This window comes from Lepidochelys olivacea (genome assembly GCF_965140295.1).
Source record: "Lepidochelys olivacea isolate rLepOli2 genome assembly, chromosome: 8".
NCBI lineage: Eukaryota > Metazoa > Chordata > Testudines > Cheloniidae > Lepidochelys > Lepidochelys olivacea.
The window spans coordinates 97,646,113-97,661,108 of NC_140418.1; the positions used below are offsets into that span (position 1 = coordinate 97,646,113).

The window sequence follows — 14,996 nt, forward strand, 5'->3', positions numbered from 1 at the left end:
TGTACAGATGATGTTTTAATAAACATCATTAACCAGTGTTAATAAACTTATTAACCAGTGTTAATAAACTTTACCATGTAGGCTGAAGAAGAAGGAGAATGAGAAAGACGATGAAAAAGAAGTGAAGGAAGAGGATAGAGAGACTAGAGAGAAGAGATGTTTCATCTGTGGGGATGTGGGACATGTTCGAAGGGATTGTCCTGAATTCAAACAAACTCGACAGAGAAATAACAGCGTGCCAGGTAAACAAGCGGTCTCATCTATAACGGTTTCTGTTGTTGTCATTAGAAAGTTCTGAGGCTATTCTATTCTATTTGGGTTTCTACACCACCCTCCTCAGCATTACACCTTCTCACATTTGCAGCACAAGACACCCACTGTCTGTCAACACAAGCTTCATTTTAAGCACCTCTTTTCTCCAAAAGGGATGTTGCTCAAGCTTTAGAATCTTTGGACCAGATTCTTGAGTCCAGATATGCTGAGTTCATCATAAGACACAGTGAATGGATGGAAAAAGGTATATCTAAGTCACCTTTCCACTCTCTTGATCCTGGAAAAGTTGGGGAGGTATTTTGGACCCCAGCATAATTTAAAGCAACCTAAGCGCTGCTGTAAATTATGCCACCAGGAACGGCTATTGAAGGGTCTGCTTTGCTGGCTAAGGATTTAGCATGTTAGGCTATGCCGCTGGCCTACCCACCCTACACCACGTTGGAAGGGCCAGGATTGGCTGGTTTAGAGTCAGCTGCACCAGCTTAATCCCTTTTGGGTATTCCCCTATGTAAACAGAATCCTGAAGTATTTTATGCTGCATGACCAGCTCAAAGCAGCCACAACGGGGGGCAGGGATCCTAGCTCTTGTTCATTGAGACCAAACTGGGGGTCGTGACCCCTCAGGGGGTTGTGAGGTTAATATGTGGGCGTCGCGAGCTGTCATCCTCCACCCCAAACCCCACTTCACCTCCAGAATTTATAATGGTATTAAATTTAAAAAAATGTGTGTTTAATTTAATAAGGGGGGGGTTGCACTCAGAGCCTTGCTGTGTGAAAGTGCATTCCATTATAGTGAAGACAGGAAGGGTATGGCGGTTTAATTAACACTAGCTTTTATTTCTCTCTTCTCACAAATAAACATACTTTTAAATTATATACCTTTTTCTGTGTTGAAGTGCTTTATAGTTGGAGGTGGGTCTAAGATGTAAAGTTGAAATCCAAAATCCTTTAGAGTGCAATGGTGTTTGGATCCAGGGTTTTGGTCATACACCTCTCTTAAATAATATCTTCAGGCTCCCTTGCATATCTCTTTCTGAAATGATAAAGTGTAGTTTCTCACTGTTTGGCAAGAGTGGGTTAAGGGAGGATCCTTGGGACATGACTGAGTGGTCTGAAGGGGCCCAACAGCATAAAGCAGTGAGAAATTAAGTATAGTATGAGTATGGGGACTGGGAGTGAGGAAAGAACAAGACCACCAAACGGGTAGATAACCAGAGGAGCTGGGAAGGAAGAGTAAGGAGGAAAGTGTTGGGAGATGATGTCTCTATTTGGGCTTGTCTATGTGGAGGCTTAGTGCGCAGCAACCCAGGATGTGACTGTACAGCGCAGTAGCCTGATGCACGCTATGTTACCATGTGGATCCTGTTACCCTGCATTAAAAGTTCCTTAATACATTTTGACATACATCAAAGTGCACTATGGAGCTTAATGCTCAGAAGCAGTGTACACATGACCAATCAGTGCATGGCAAGCTAGCGCACTACAGATTTACACGTATTTATCCTGCACTAAGTTTCTGTGTAGACAAGGTCTTTGAATGGGGAGAGCGATATAGCTGTGCTGAAATTGTGGTGGGTCCAGGCCTCAGTTAGTCTTACTACAGCCCTGCTCTTTAGCCAGCACATGGACTAGTATCATGGACTAGTTCTTTGTATTGCCTGTATATATCATTCACAAGACCACTTACAGTATCCCTTGGTAAGAGTTTGTGTCCTTGTCTCTCTGTGACATTACAAAGTGCTGTCACACATTGTTTTGACAATACCAAATTCTATGAACCCACAGAATATCTTGCTTTTTAGACTAGCAAAGAAAAAAAATGCTAATTCTAATTAACTGCTGTAATAGACTGTTCCACACGCTGTCTGCTGCTTCATGGATCCCTCTGAAAGTGAAGGTTCTGCTGTATGAGGCAAAAATACTGTTAGAGTGGAGAGGTATTTAGAATGAGACTTCCTATGCTGCGATTTGCAGAGGGAGGAATGGGGATCAGTGGTTTAAAATTTCAGAAAAAATGGCAGGCAGAGCAACCCTTACATAAAACAGTGATTGACATTAGAATAGATTTTTTAAGTGTCTTAATAATTTACAACAATTTCTGCCTGACTTGCCTAAAAACCATTATGTAAGTAGTCTAGTTTCTAGTCTTAGTTTCAGAATATCATATTTGATTCCCCATCCAAAGTTTTATAGTTAAATGCCTTTCATTCCCTGATTGATGCATTTAATAATAAATGACAATACTTCACATTTATGTAGTGCATTTCCTCTTGAAAGTGCTTTGCAAACATTAACCCTCCAGCATCCCTCTGATTTAGGTAAATATAATCCCACAAAGGCCTTGACTAAAATTTTCAAAAGCACTTAAATCATTTAGGAGCCTAGATCCTATTTTAAAAACTGACTTTGGAGCCAAAGTCTTATTGAAAATCAAGGAGTTAGGTTCCTATGTTTCAGAGTTGCTTTTGAAAATGTTTACCCCATTTTTTGCATTAGGGTTTTTTGGCAAAAATTTCCCAATGATGCTAATGCTGGTAAAGTTCCACTGCTGGTAGCAATTCTTGAAGCTCTGATTTAGACGGGGCTTCCATGTCTTCTAGATAAGGAGTCTTGTTTACATGAGCATTCATATTGCTCAGAACAAGGTTAAACGGCCAGTTGTGTTGCACTCATTGCTAACACCTGTTTTCATTAATGGATAAATTTTCTGCTGTAGACAAGGCTAATGAGATTAAGTGATATACCTAAACCCATACAGTGAGTTTTGATTAGAACTCAGGAGTTTCTGGCTCCTGGTCCTTTGCTTAGTGTTATTCAAGATAGTTAAGTCCATAGCTGGCTGTGAAGAGTTACAGAGGGATCTCACTAATCTGGGTGACTGGGCAACAAACTAGCAGATGAAAATCAATGTTGATAAGTACAGAGTAATGCACATTGGAAAAAATAATTCCAACTATACATCCAAAATGATGGAGATTTAATTAGCCATTACCTGTCAAGAAGGAGATCTTGGAGACATCATGGATAGTTCTCTGTAAACATCTGCTCAATGTACAACAGCAGCCAAAAAAGCTAACTATGTTAGGAACCATCAGGAAAGGGGTAGATAAGACAGAAAATATCATAATACCACTACATAAATCCATGGTAATTCACACCTTGAATATTGCTTGCAATTCTGGTCATCCTATCTCAAAAAAGATATATTAGAATGGAAAAGGTACAGAGAAGGGCAACAAAAATGATTAGGAGTATGGAACAGTTTCCATAAGAGGAGAGGTTAAGGACTGGGACTGTTCAGCTTAGAAAAGAGACAGCTGGGGGGGGGGGGGGCATGATAGAAGTCTATAAAATCATGAATGGTGTGGAGAAAGTGAATAGGTAACTTTATTTACCCCTTCATATAACATAAGAACGAGTGATCCCCCGGTATAATAAATAGGCAGCAGGTTTAAAACAAATGTAAGGAAATACTTCTTCACACAATGCACAGTCAACCTTTGGAACTCATTGCCAGGGGATGATGTGAAGGCCAAAAGTCTAACTGAGTGCAAAAATTAGATAAGTTCATGGAGGATAGGTCCATCAGTCACTATTAGCCAAGATGGTCAGGGATGCAACCCCATGTTCTGGGGATCCCTAAACCTCTGACTGCCAGAAGCTGGGACTGGATGACAGGGGATGGACTGCTTGATAATTGCCCTGTTCTGTTCATTCCCTCTGAAACGTCTGGCAATGACCACTGTCAGAAGACAGGATACTGGGCTAGATGGAGCACTGGTCTGACCCAGGATAGCTTTTCTTAGTCTCTTAGAATGCATAGTCTCTTGATTTTATATTAAAACTTCTGTTTATGATATTTTCTTGTTTAGGTGCCCAGTTGGTCCGAAGCCTGGTAAATGCACAGCTAGTGACAGGGTCAGTTCAACAACAAGTGGAACGACCATTACGTACCAGACAACCGTCAGAATGTGTAAGTTCCAATTAGCTTGAAAGTTTTAAAATAAAATACTTTTAATTATAATGAAACCAGCAAACCTGGTCTGAGCTAGTAAAATGTTTGCACTAATTGCTCTGAATGACTTCTGGTTTTTATAATGACAACAGTGCATTTACTCAACAGTACCAGCTACTGAAACTGATATCTGGTTTGCCATGCATTGTCATTTAGAGACCGCTTGTGGCAAGCTTCATTCTGGGCAACCAGCAGTTCTTAAAGGCCGGCCTTGCTACCGGTCAGACTAAACTAAGAGGCTTTGTGCCTAGTTATCATAGAGATGAGCTCACTAGAAATACACATAGATAAAACTAAATCTGAACTAGAGCACAGCTCAACTCAGCCATGCAAGGGACTGTGAATTGGTGATTTTCATAATTCTGTCTCTCCCCTAGCTTAAAAAGATGAAATAAGTCAGGGCCTTTCGATGATCAGTTGGGATGGTGACCATCAGGGGCAGGTAGAAAAAATGGGAAGCAGAAGGGAAAAGAAGACTCATGATAGAATTCTCTATAACAGGTGTAGAGTCTTGGTAATATACCACCTCATTATAGTGATCTGCTAATATGGGTGGGTTACATGCCACCAAATACACTTTTACATTTTAAAAATGTCTATAGTAGTAAGTCCTCAGTTATATTTTTTAAAAACTTGTATAAGCTTTTAAACTAGAAGTTGTCTCTGCCAGTTCTCAACCCTTGCCTTCTCTTCCTGGTTTGATGAAACTGGCTGAGACTGATGCAGGAGTAACTGGAGTAGCAGCAGGGGGCAAGTGCTTTGCCTGTTGCATGTCATCCACCTCCACACTAAGGAGCCAATTTGTGGGCTGTCAATGTGGAAGAGAAACCTAGGGTTTCCTAGGGAGAGATTTAAGAGAAGCGTTACTATTCTACTGGCTGCTGGAGGGAATAACCTGCTGACCTAGATAGAGAGAGGAGCAGACAAGGTAATTGACCAGGTGCAGGAACTCTGTAAAGAATTGTGCTAAGGGAGCAGGGAAATTCTCTCTTTCCTTGTCAGGCCAGTTCTTGGCATGCTCCTCTACCCTGTGGCAGCAACAAGCAGCTTTCCCTGGCTCTTCCCTACTCCTACGTTTATCTGCTGTATGGGAAGAGCTTGGAGAGAGAAAAAAGACAGCCTGCTCATGCTGTAAATACTTCGCCTCATAAGCCTGGCACCAAGAAGTAGTAGATGAGGCTGGGTCTTTGGAATGACAATTTCTCATTTGTTATTCTCAATGGTGGTGTTGTAGCTGTGTCGGCCCCCGGATCCTAGAAGGACAAGATGGGTGAGGTAATATCTTTTATTGGACCAGCGTCTGTTGGAAAAGTGTTCCAAAGCTTGTCTCTCTCACCAACAGAAGTTGGTCCAGTAAAATATATTACTTCACCCACCTTGCCTGTCTAATTTCTCATTAACAGGTTAAATAAAGATTCAAAAATTACTGGGTGTTTACTATGGAAACACTTACAAAAATGCATGTGGAGCTGAGAGCCACTCTTGAACTCTTTGCTGAGGAGGAAGGTAAACCTGTTGGGGTTTTGAGGGAATTAGTGATGTTCTGTGCTATAGAAGAAGAGGCAGGAAAGGACACTTCTGACCACAAATCAGAACCTGATGTTGGAGGAAACTAATAGTGGCTTAGGGCTGGCAGTTGCCCAGCATAACTTTTCAGACTGTGGGATGTGCCAAATGGCTTTAACAGGCCAAATTCTGCGCTGGTGAAAATGGAAGTCACTGGAGCTTTTTAATTTACACCAGCAGAGAATTTGGCTCAACATGTGTCAGAGCTCAGATAATGTGTTGGTGGGTAGTATTTACATTCCTTATGAGGAGTGTTATACGTCAGGTGCTTATTAAAGAGAAACATTAAATAGCTAGTGAACTAATGGAAATACGTACTTTTTTTTCCCCTCCAGTCTGATTCGCATCAGTCATCTTACTCTCCACAGCCTCAGCAATTTACACAGAATTCCTCTCAACCAGCCTCTATTAACCAGGCTCAGCCACAGCCAATGTCCCAGTCTAAGCACGTTCCACAGCCACAGCAGGGTGCACAGCCACCCCATCAGGTCCAGCTGCCTTTGTTTAACTTTACCCAATCTCCCCCAGGTCAGTATTCCACCTTGCATAACCTGGGACTACTTCAGATGCACCATCACCACCAAATTCAGCTTCCCAACACTTCGTGGCCTATTCATGGGCCCGTTATTCATTCTGCACCGGGTAACCCTCCTCATTCAACAAATGTTCCATTTTCTATGAGGTCTGGCAGCAGCAACACCACAAATAACCAGAGCAGTGTAAGCTTGAATGATCCCAGTATCATCTTTGCACAGCCTGCTGCCAGGCCCATGGGAATCCCCAGCACTTCTCATGAGGGACACTGGCACAACCCCGTGACTCCAAACTCACTGGTGAACAATGGCACTGTGGGGAATTCAGGTAACTCTTCTCTGTTGTATCAAACATCTCACACATTTTGTACAAATGCTAAATGTTACAGAACCAATTAACTCTCTAAATCTGTTTTACCCTAAAGAAATGTGAAGTTTAAAGAACTGAGTCACTGACATTGGCTGTACAATTTTTCCAGAAAAACTACATAAATCTGGGTTGGATATTAGGGGTTGGTGGTCCTGCCATTAGCATCCACAGGAAACATGGTGGCACTTTCCAGTGAGAAATCCAGTAGTATTAGTGTTGGCAGAAGGAAGTGAACCTTTACATCAATGTAAAAAAGGCAATGTTAATGCACCAATAAGGCTGAGAAATCAAGCACTCAGTTCAGAAAATTCCAATAATTAAATATGAACCTCAACCATAATTTTATGAATTTGTTTTCTCAGTTTATACCTTTATTATTATAATACATTAGACGCAAAAAGTTAAGTTAAAAGAACATTAATAAGGTTGCAAAGTCACATCCTCAAAAGTTAGGAAATGCCAGAATTAAGGTTGCCCGTACAACCTTAATTCAGTCCCCTTATGCAGAGGCCGGCTTAGACTACATTATCACGTACTATTTTTCTATAGCACCAATGCCTCATTCAGTGCACAGGACGCATGGTGTTAGTGAACAGCTATTCAATGTTTTTTTTCTTCCTCTTTGTTCAATGTGTGATCCTGCCTTGATTACTGCACACTATTCAAACCCTATTCTGAAGGCAGAATTATTAATTTCCTCATGGACTTTTCTGTGGTGCTTATCACTATAGTGTCTGAGGCCTTCATGAACATTAATTAATCTTCACAACACTTTTGTGAGGGGACTGAGGCACAGAGAGATTAAAGTGAAAAGTTTCCACTAATTTTAGGTGCCCAGTTTGGGAGTCCTAGGGCCTGAGTTTTCAGCATACTTAGCATTGTACAGCATTTTATATACTCAAGCACAGCTACTATTGAGTTCAGTTGAAGCTGTTAAGTGCTCAGCGCTTCTGCAAATCAGACCACAGGATTTCAAGTCAGATACCCAAAAAATGAGGAACACACAATTAATGACTGCCTCTGAAAAGTTAAGTGGCTTAAGTGGCATCACAGAGTTTCTCTGTAGCAGTGGCAGGGATAGAATCCAGTTCTCCAGGGCAGCATTCAAATACCTTAACCATGAGACGGTCCTTTCTCTTCTTGCAGCCCCTTGCCACATTCATTACACACCTTCCAGCTTTAGCAACAAATGAGGCAGAGGTTCTACAGACAACAGCCTCCTTTACTACACAACTCTGATTCATGCCTAGAGCACCATTCATCCTGTGTACTGAATAAGTCAGGGGTCCTGTGGAAAAAATGGTGTGTGATCTTGTAAAGACTCATTAGGGGACTGTATTAAGGTTGCACAGGGAACCTTAAATCTGGCATTTCCTAACAATTTGAGTGCTTTCTTTTAATACTATTTTTTGTATATAATTTGAATTTGATTTTTCATTTTTTAAAATCTTTTCAATCATGTGACAACCACATGGTTCATCAGCAATACCAGTCTGCGTAAATGCATATGTAAAAGCTTTTTTGCTTGAAGCAGTGAGAACTACATGAGAGTTGGTCTCTGATATCGCAGAAGGGTTGATACTATTAGTTTTATTAAAGAATATTTTGAAATTAATAAATATGGATCATTCATCTGATTATTTTTTAAAAAATGATATGTAATATTCTGTCTTCTGAAATTGTAAGGCAAACACACAAGAGGGGAGAGTTACGATTGAGCATTCAACATTAACTTTTGGAATGCCCTGACTTCTGAGTTCTCGATTTCTCATCTTTAATGTTCCAGTAATACTTGATTTGTGAATGGATTAGCATACGTACTGTATAGTACTTGAAGAGGTTTTTTAATACTTCTTTCTAGAATTATATATTAAGAGAAATTGGTATTGTATATGTATTGTATTAAGTTTATTAAACGTACAAAAATTAGTAAAATTCCATCACATCACTTCTTTTAAGGATCCAGTTTTGTAATAGGATGATTGCCCTCAGGTCACACTGACATCAGTGATGCTTGAAGATTTTTTCAGGATTAGATATAAACATTGTTTTTAAGAACCTGTTAGAGTAACATACAGTACATCTAATTTATTTTTATACTGACAGGCAAGATTTTATATCTTGATACTAAGTGCTAATTCAGCTTCTGGCACCAACAAGCTAATAGTATTACATTAAAAATTGAGTCATTAAGGTGACAAACAGTAGTTTTATGTGAAATATAATTTATTTATTAAGCTTTTAACTTTCCAAATCTGGCTGCTTTCAGTCCCACATAGTAATTTGTTGAGATGCAAATTGTATTTTATGACTGACTGTTTCATTATTTCATCTGAACTTTGCAATATGCTTTTCCCTTTCAATTGAAAAATAGATCAGGGTTTCCAAGGACAGTTTGGTAAAATGAACCCTCCTTCTGTCCCTTGGGACCATGGGACCCCTACCCATTTTCCTCTCCTCCGAGGAGTGTGGCCTTACAATATGCCTCAGAACTACATGCAGCAGGGAAATGCCAGCTATCCACCGAACAAACCTTTCTACCCTCAAGGTACTAGAATAAATAAATAAAAGCTGTGTCTCTCTTACTGTTTCAGTGGCTTAGAGGCTGATGAATCATGTTTCAAATACTTAGGTCCCCTGGAAGCACAATTTGAATTCCAACAGAGTCAACTCAACACTTCATCCTCACATAGTAGATCAATTGAAGTCTATGTTGGGATCTTTTTAAATGAGACTTTAAAATCCAAGATCCTATGTTCACTGCATGAGCACAAACATTCTATGGCACTTTCTGAAAGCATAGGGGTTTGCACTGCTTTCCTTGACCAGAATACCCCCTACTCCTTCCTGCCATCCATCCTTCTCTCCTGACTGTTGCCCCCAACAATAGAGCCACTTATATTTCAGTAGGGGTAAACCAATTCCTGTGTGTTATGCTCCATACCTGCAACTGTGTTACCCATGAATATTCCTCACTCACTACTGCTTGTGTTCCATACATCAATTTCAGGGACTACTTGCGTGAGTAAAGGTTAAGGGAATAGGCCCTTAAGGCCTAATCTTCAGCATGATGAGCACTCTCAACTTTTAGTGACTTCTGTGTAATCCTGCAGGGTTGGGCTCTTAGTTGATAAAGGACCTGATCTAAATCCCATTGAAGTCAGTGGAAAGTTGTCCTTTGACTCCCGTAGGAGTTGAATCAGGCCCAAAATTTGAAGGTGCCAGGATACTATGATGATGGACAATCTTATATAATATTAGAGAGAATCCTTAGGGTGAAAGTTCCAGTATGTAAGTCCAGTTATTTCCTTCACTTGCATCTATTGAATGAGTGAGGCCAACATTTCCATCTCTTCTGAAATTGCCCTGTTTTATCTCCTACTGTAACTTAAATGCATTCGGATAAACTAATGTGCAAATAAAAGTGTATCGATGACTCTGTGGGATATTCAGAGACTGGGTTAAAATAGTGCTGCCTTACAGATAGAGATTCCAGTTGTGCTGGTATCCAACGTACCGGTCAAGTAGATGCTTTTATTTATAAATATCTAATATATTGAATATAGCCAAGCACTTTTAAGTACATCTATTTTGCTAAAATAATTGTAATTCATTTTCTTTTAGCTGGTCCACTGATGCAGAATAACCAGCGGTTCTCGCTTCTGTCTCAAGGACTCCCACACTTGAATATGAATTACATTCAGCAGAAAAAATAAATGTAATGGGAGGGGGGGAAAAATCAGGTTCTGATTTAAAATCTTAATGCAACATCTTTAGATACAAGATTATTTAAGACTGTTTTTAAACTGTATCATTTGTATATAGATATGATCTATAGTTTTTACTAGTATCACAAAATTGAGTGATACAAATTTCATCTATTTTATTACCCTATTTTTAAGGGCAATTGTGTTTTGTTTTATCTTGGTAAACTGTAAAGAGAGAATTTTTAAAATTAAGTTCTTTATTTTCTATTAGCTGTATTCATACTTTGGTTGCTTCAGACTTTATATATATTGTTCTAAAAATAAAATTAGAAAGGGATTTCATGTGTTTTAAAAAAATTGTCACTTCTATTCTTTACAGAACTATGTAGTGCCAAAAATTTTTTTAAAAGAGAAAATAAAACAAAAGTGCAAAACCAGGGTTTAAGGTTTTTCCATACTTGTATATTGGAATGTGTTTGGTCCATATTTGGGTAATTAATATAACAAATAAAATATAGTTCTAGCTTAAAATCTTTTTGAAAGAAGGGATCTGAAAGCTGTAAGTGGCTTGGAAACCTGGGTCAGATATATTCAGAACCAAAATGTACCTGATCACTTCAAGTGTTTCTAAAATCATTACCATCACCATATACTATTACTGTATTTTACTGATCACACATTTTTCCTCTAAATGTACTCAGTATATATGGAGGAAGAGAGTGTACATCTGCTTCCACATTCACAAGCTTTAAATCCAATTATGTGCAAGTACTCAACAGGAATCAAGCTGTGCTGTGACACAGGGCCTCAGTCAAGGGGGAGAGGAACCGGTCATTAAGGTGATCCTTCAATAAATTGCATCTTGCGTGCTTACTGTGCATCATATACTCTGTAAGTTGATAGAGGCTTTAACCTGCAGGGATATATTCTGTCTTGACTTTTTAGAATTCATGCCTTTCAAAGAGGGAGGTGATTTCTTGTTGCTAATTTTTAGTCTTTCGTTTGACTTCCTTAGGACAATCTGACCCAAACCGCTGATTTGATAGCATAGCCAGTTTGTTGTGTAGCAGTCTTAAAACTCCATTCTGAATTTACCTAGCTCTGTCAACTATTGTCTGACTTTATCCAATATGTTAAAGGCTGGTTGTGCTATTGCTTGCAGTCCTGAGCGTCTAGTCCCTGTGCTTGTATCTTACGTCTTTAGCATGCCATGGGCTGAAGGTTGTTTTCCAGATTATAGTAGCAGATTTGGATCAATCTATGAAATCTAGAAAAATCATCACAAGATACTCTTTTTGAGTGGAAAAAATTCCTTCCAAAGAGATTATTGTTCCCTACATGACCAACAACTGCACTAATTCTGCCCTTGGCCTTGAGAAAGCTTTGGGATGTGGAACTCACTAGTCTCCCAAAGAGCCATAGTTTCATATCATTAAAAATATTGACGGAATGATTGAGAGATGTAGTAGACATTCTTTTAAAAATTAGCTCCCTTTGAGTGTGTTGACCATGAGGTATCACTGATGTGGTGCCAGGCCCCAACTGGCACAGGTGGTGTAGTGCTTGACAGGATATCTTTTCTCTGAGTTGAGCATGGAGCATAGCTCTTTAGTATGAAGAGCTCTCTTTTGTGTGAAAGTTCAGTTGTTATCTGCTCCTTTTTAGGGTTGGTCACTAATCCAGTTGGAAGGAGGATGAAAAGATGGTTCCCTCACCATTTTGTATATAGCACTGAAGGCACGAGTGAGTCACAGACAATATGACCTGTCTACACACATCTATAACAAGAGATAGCAAAGGGATAGGGCATGAGATGAAAAGGGTGACTGTCATGAGAGGTGCTTAATGTTATGTATGTATGCTGTTAGTTTGTCTTTGGATTTGTAACAAATTCAGTATTAGGATGTGTGGACCGATTTAGAATAAAGGCTCAGTTCACTGATGATGCTCAAACTCTCCATCTTTGTATCTGACTAGGAATGGGGCCTAGGTGAGGGATAAATGCCTGAAATTCCATTTGGACAAGACAAGAGTTGATCATAGTAAGCATGGGGAATCCTCCAGAGGACACTTGTTTCTATTTGTTAATAGGGGATGCAATCCAATGTGGCCTTCTGGATCCCCAACTGCTTTTAGACAAAGTAGCGTTTTCCATCTGCATTTGGTGAGTAACCTTGCCACAGTTATTGATGTATTTGTTGTCTTCATCATCGATTATGGCCACATGTTCTACTTGTGGCTGCAACTGAAGACAATATGGAAACTTCAGCTAGTGCAAAACATTGCTGCTCAATTTGCTGGTGGTGGCGGATTCAAACAAGGAGCAGCCTGCCAGCATACTTGTCTACTGTGGCTTTCAGTTTGCTTCTGATTCCAATGCAAGATGTTGATTTGGACTGTCAGTCTCTTTCTGGCTATTCTTTAGACTCCCTCTTGCCAACACTTGAGATTTGCTTGGGCTAACAGGTTCTAGATTTAAATGACAGGATGCTCAGTAAGGGGCCTCAGATTCTGGAATTCACTTGCCACTGGTCCAACAAAGCCTGTATTTGTGGACCTCGGGGTACATTTTTAAGTCCCATCTATTGCACAGTCTTTTGCCCAAGATGATTTATACATTTTTCTATATAGGGATCTTTTGGGTAACCCTAGCGCACCTCCATGAATCAATTGGTTAGTGTCAGTTGATGTGTTAATTTTATAGCCATGTTTATTTGTAAGAGCATATAACACTTTTAAAATGATGAAAATTGCATATCCTTCCTCTGAATTTTTGTTTTTAAGGTAGTCTAAGCTAATGTTTCAGCTCTTGCCCCCTTGGCTTTGGAACAACATGCTTGTTCAGCTTTTTAGTTGCTAACCTCTTATTAAAGATAAACAGAAATGGTGACAGTACAGTTGTTCTCATTCAGATTTATTAAACAGGTATGGGCTTAGTCACTCCCCTCTTCCTGCTGATAGTTAATGAGGCAGATGCTGCTAGGAACACAGAAATTTCCCCCAGTGGATCATACTAGGAGTCCACCTATTTCAATATCAGTATTTCAACAGTGGCTAGTACCAGATGCTTCAGAAAAAGGTGCCCGAATCTCTGTAAGACTGTTATGGAATAACCCTGCCTTCGTGGAAGTTTCTTCCTCCTTCTGTTAATGACAGGCTTATGCCCTGAAACATAAGCATCTTTAAAAAAAAAATCCTCTCTAACAATGGGTATTCTCATTAATCATATAAAACCCTTTTGAACTCTGCTAAGCTCTTAGACTTTGACACTTTATTGCACTGGTTGTTTAAAAAAATCCTTTCAGTTTAAAATGCATTGCTGTTTAGTTTCATTGGATAAACCCTTCTTCTTGTAAAACTAGACAATAAACAACATTTGATTTACCAGGCCTCGTCTTTTCAATTTCAGTTAACAGAGGAATATTTTTATGGCCCTTTATATGATGACTGACTTCTGTTTTATCTCCTCCTATATCGTTTTTAAGACAGTGACCAAACCTGAACTCAGCATTCCTCGTGAAGATGCTCTACTGATTTAGATGGCATATTCTCATCTTTCAGTCCTTCATACATCAACATTTTGTTTGTGTTTGAACACTGCTGTGCGTTGAGTAGTAACTACCTCCCTGGTTACTCATGTAAGGCTCAGTGCTCTGTAAAGTCACCCCTAAAGCCTTTTTATTTTTTAAGAGTTGCTAAAGTGTTTTTAAGCAGAATAGGCTCTGCTCTCCAGTCACTGATTTTAATGAGTGCATATTTATTAGCAGCTCAGCCACTTCATTCAGCACTTGAGTGACCGGTCCTAGTGATTTGTTGCTATTTAATTTATCAGCCTGTTTCAGTACTACTTTATTCTTCAGTCTCTGCTGATACCTTATCTGAAGAGTTTGTCTCTCCACTGTCATCTGCAATGTAAAGAAATCTCATCTGTAATGAGCCTGATCCTTGACTGCACATGTAATGTGATAGTCTCCCTCCTCATGTCCTACCTTTTGTTATACATAAAGAATAACTTTTCATGGAATTTGTTGATTTCTTACCAGCCATAGTTCAATTTTTATTTACTTCATTTATTGTGGATTTCACTGTTGCAAAAGGTACCTGCTTTGGTTTGAGTGACCTCTGCTGTTCAATGAAACATACTTATCTACACTTGATAAGTTTAACCTGTGTCCTCACTGCTGTGTGTGGGTTACTAGTCCAAGCAAAAGTCTCATGCAGGCATTAGCCTATAGCCCCAAGTGAGCCAACTAACTTGAGTTGAAAACACCACCAAACTCAGCTGACACGTTTTTGTGTGTGGAGGGGAGAATTAGAGACAAAACCCAGGCTTAACTGCAATTAAGACACAGCTTAAGTGGTCAAGGGGGTCAGCCCATCCTGTTTTGTGCAGTTCTGGCTTACGTGGTTGATGCAATTGCTTCAGATTCTATGCTTTTTGTTAACTGCTATAAGCTTCATGGTTATGAACAAACCTTCCAAATATAACACTAGAAACTGATGCAGTGTTTTCTCCCTGAGTCTGCACAAGG

The 14,996-nt window shown here is 39.6% G+C and overlaps 1 protein-coding gene across 11 annotated transcripts in view; it reads left to right on the forward strand.

Moving 5' to 3' along the window:
- The window catches only part of TUT4 (terminal uridylyl transferase 4), a 72,773-nt gene extending 62,078 nt beyond the window's left edge, over positions 1-10,695 (forward strand). For 9 of the 11 annotated variants that reach the window (XM_084636143.1, XM_084636153.1, XM_084636149.1 and 6 more), the window contains 5 exons: positions 82-242; positions 4,146-4,246; positions 6,190-6,715; positions 9,132-9,305; positions 10,382-10,695. In XM_084636143.1, the coding sequence (XP_084492269.1) occupies positions 82-242; positions 4,146-4,246; positions 6,190-6,715; positions 9,132-9,305; positions 10,382-10,473 (1,054 nt within the window). In that variant the 3' untranslated portion in view covers positions 10,474-10,695. Of the gene's footprint in view, positions 1-81; positions 243-4,145; positions 4,247-6,189; positions 6,716-9,131; positions 9,306-10,381 lie in introns of those variants that run through there. The other 2 variants (XM_084636144.1, XM_084636145.1) reach the window with 2 other exon arrangements.
- The last annotated feature ends 4,301 nt before the right edge of the window (positions 10,696-14,996 follow it).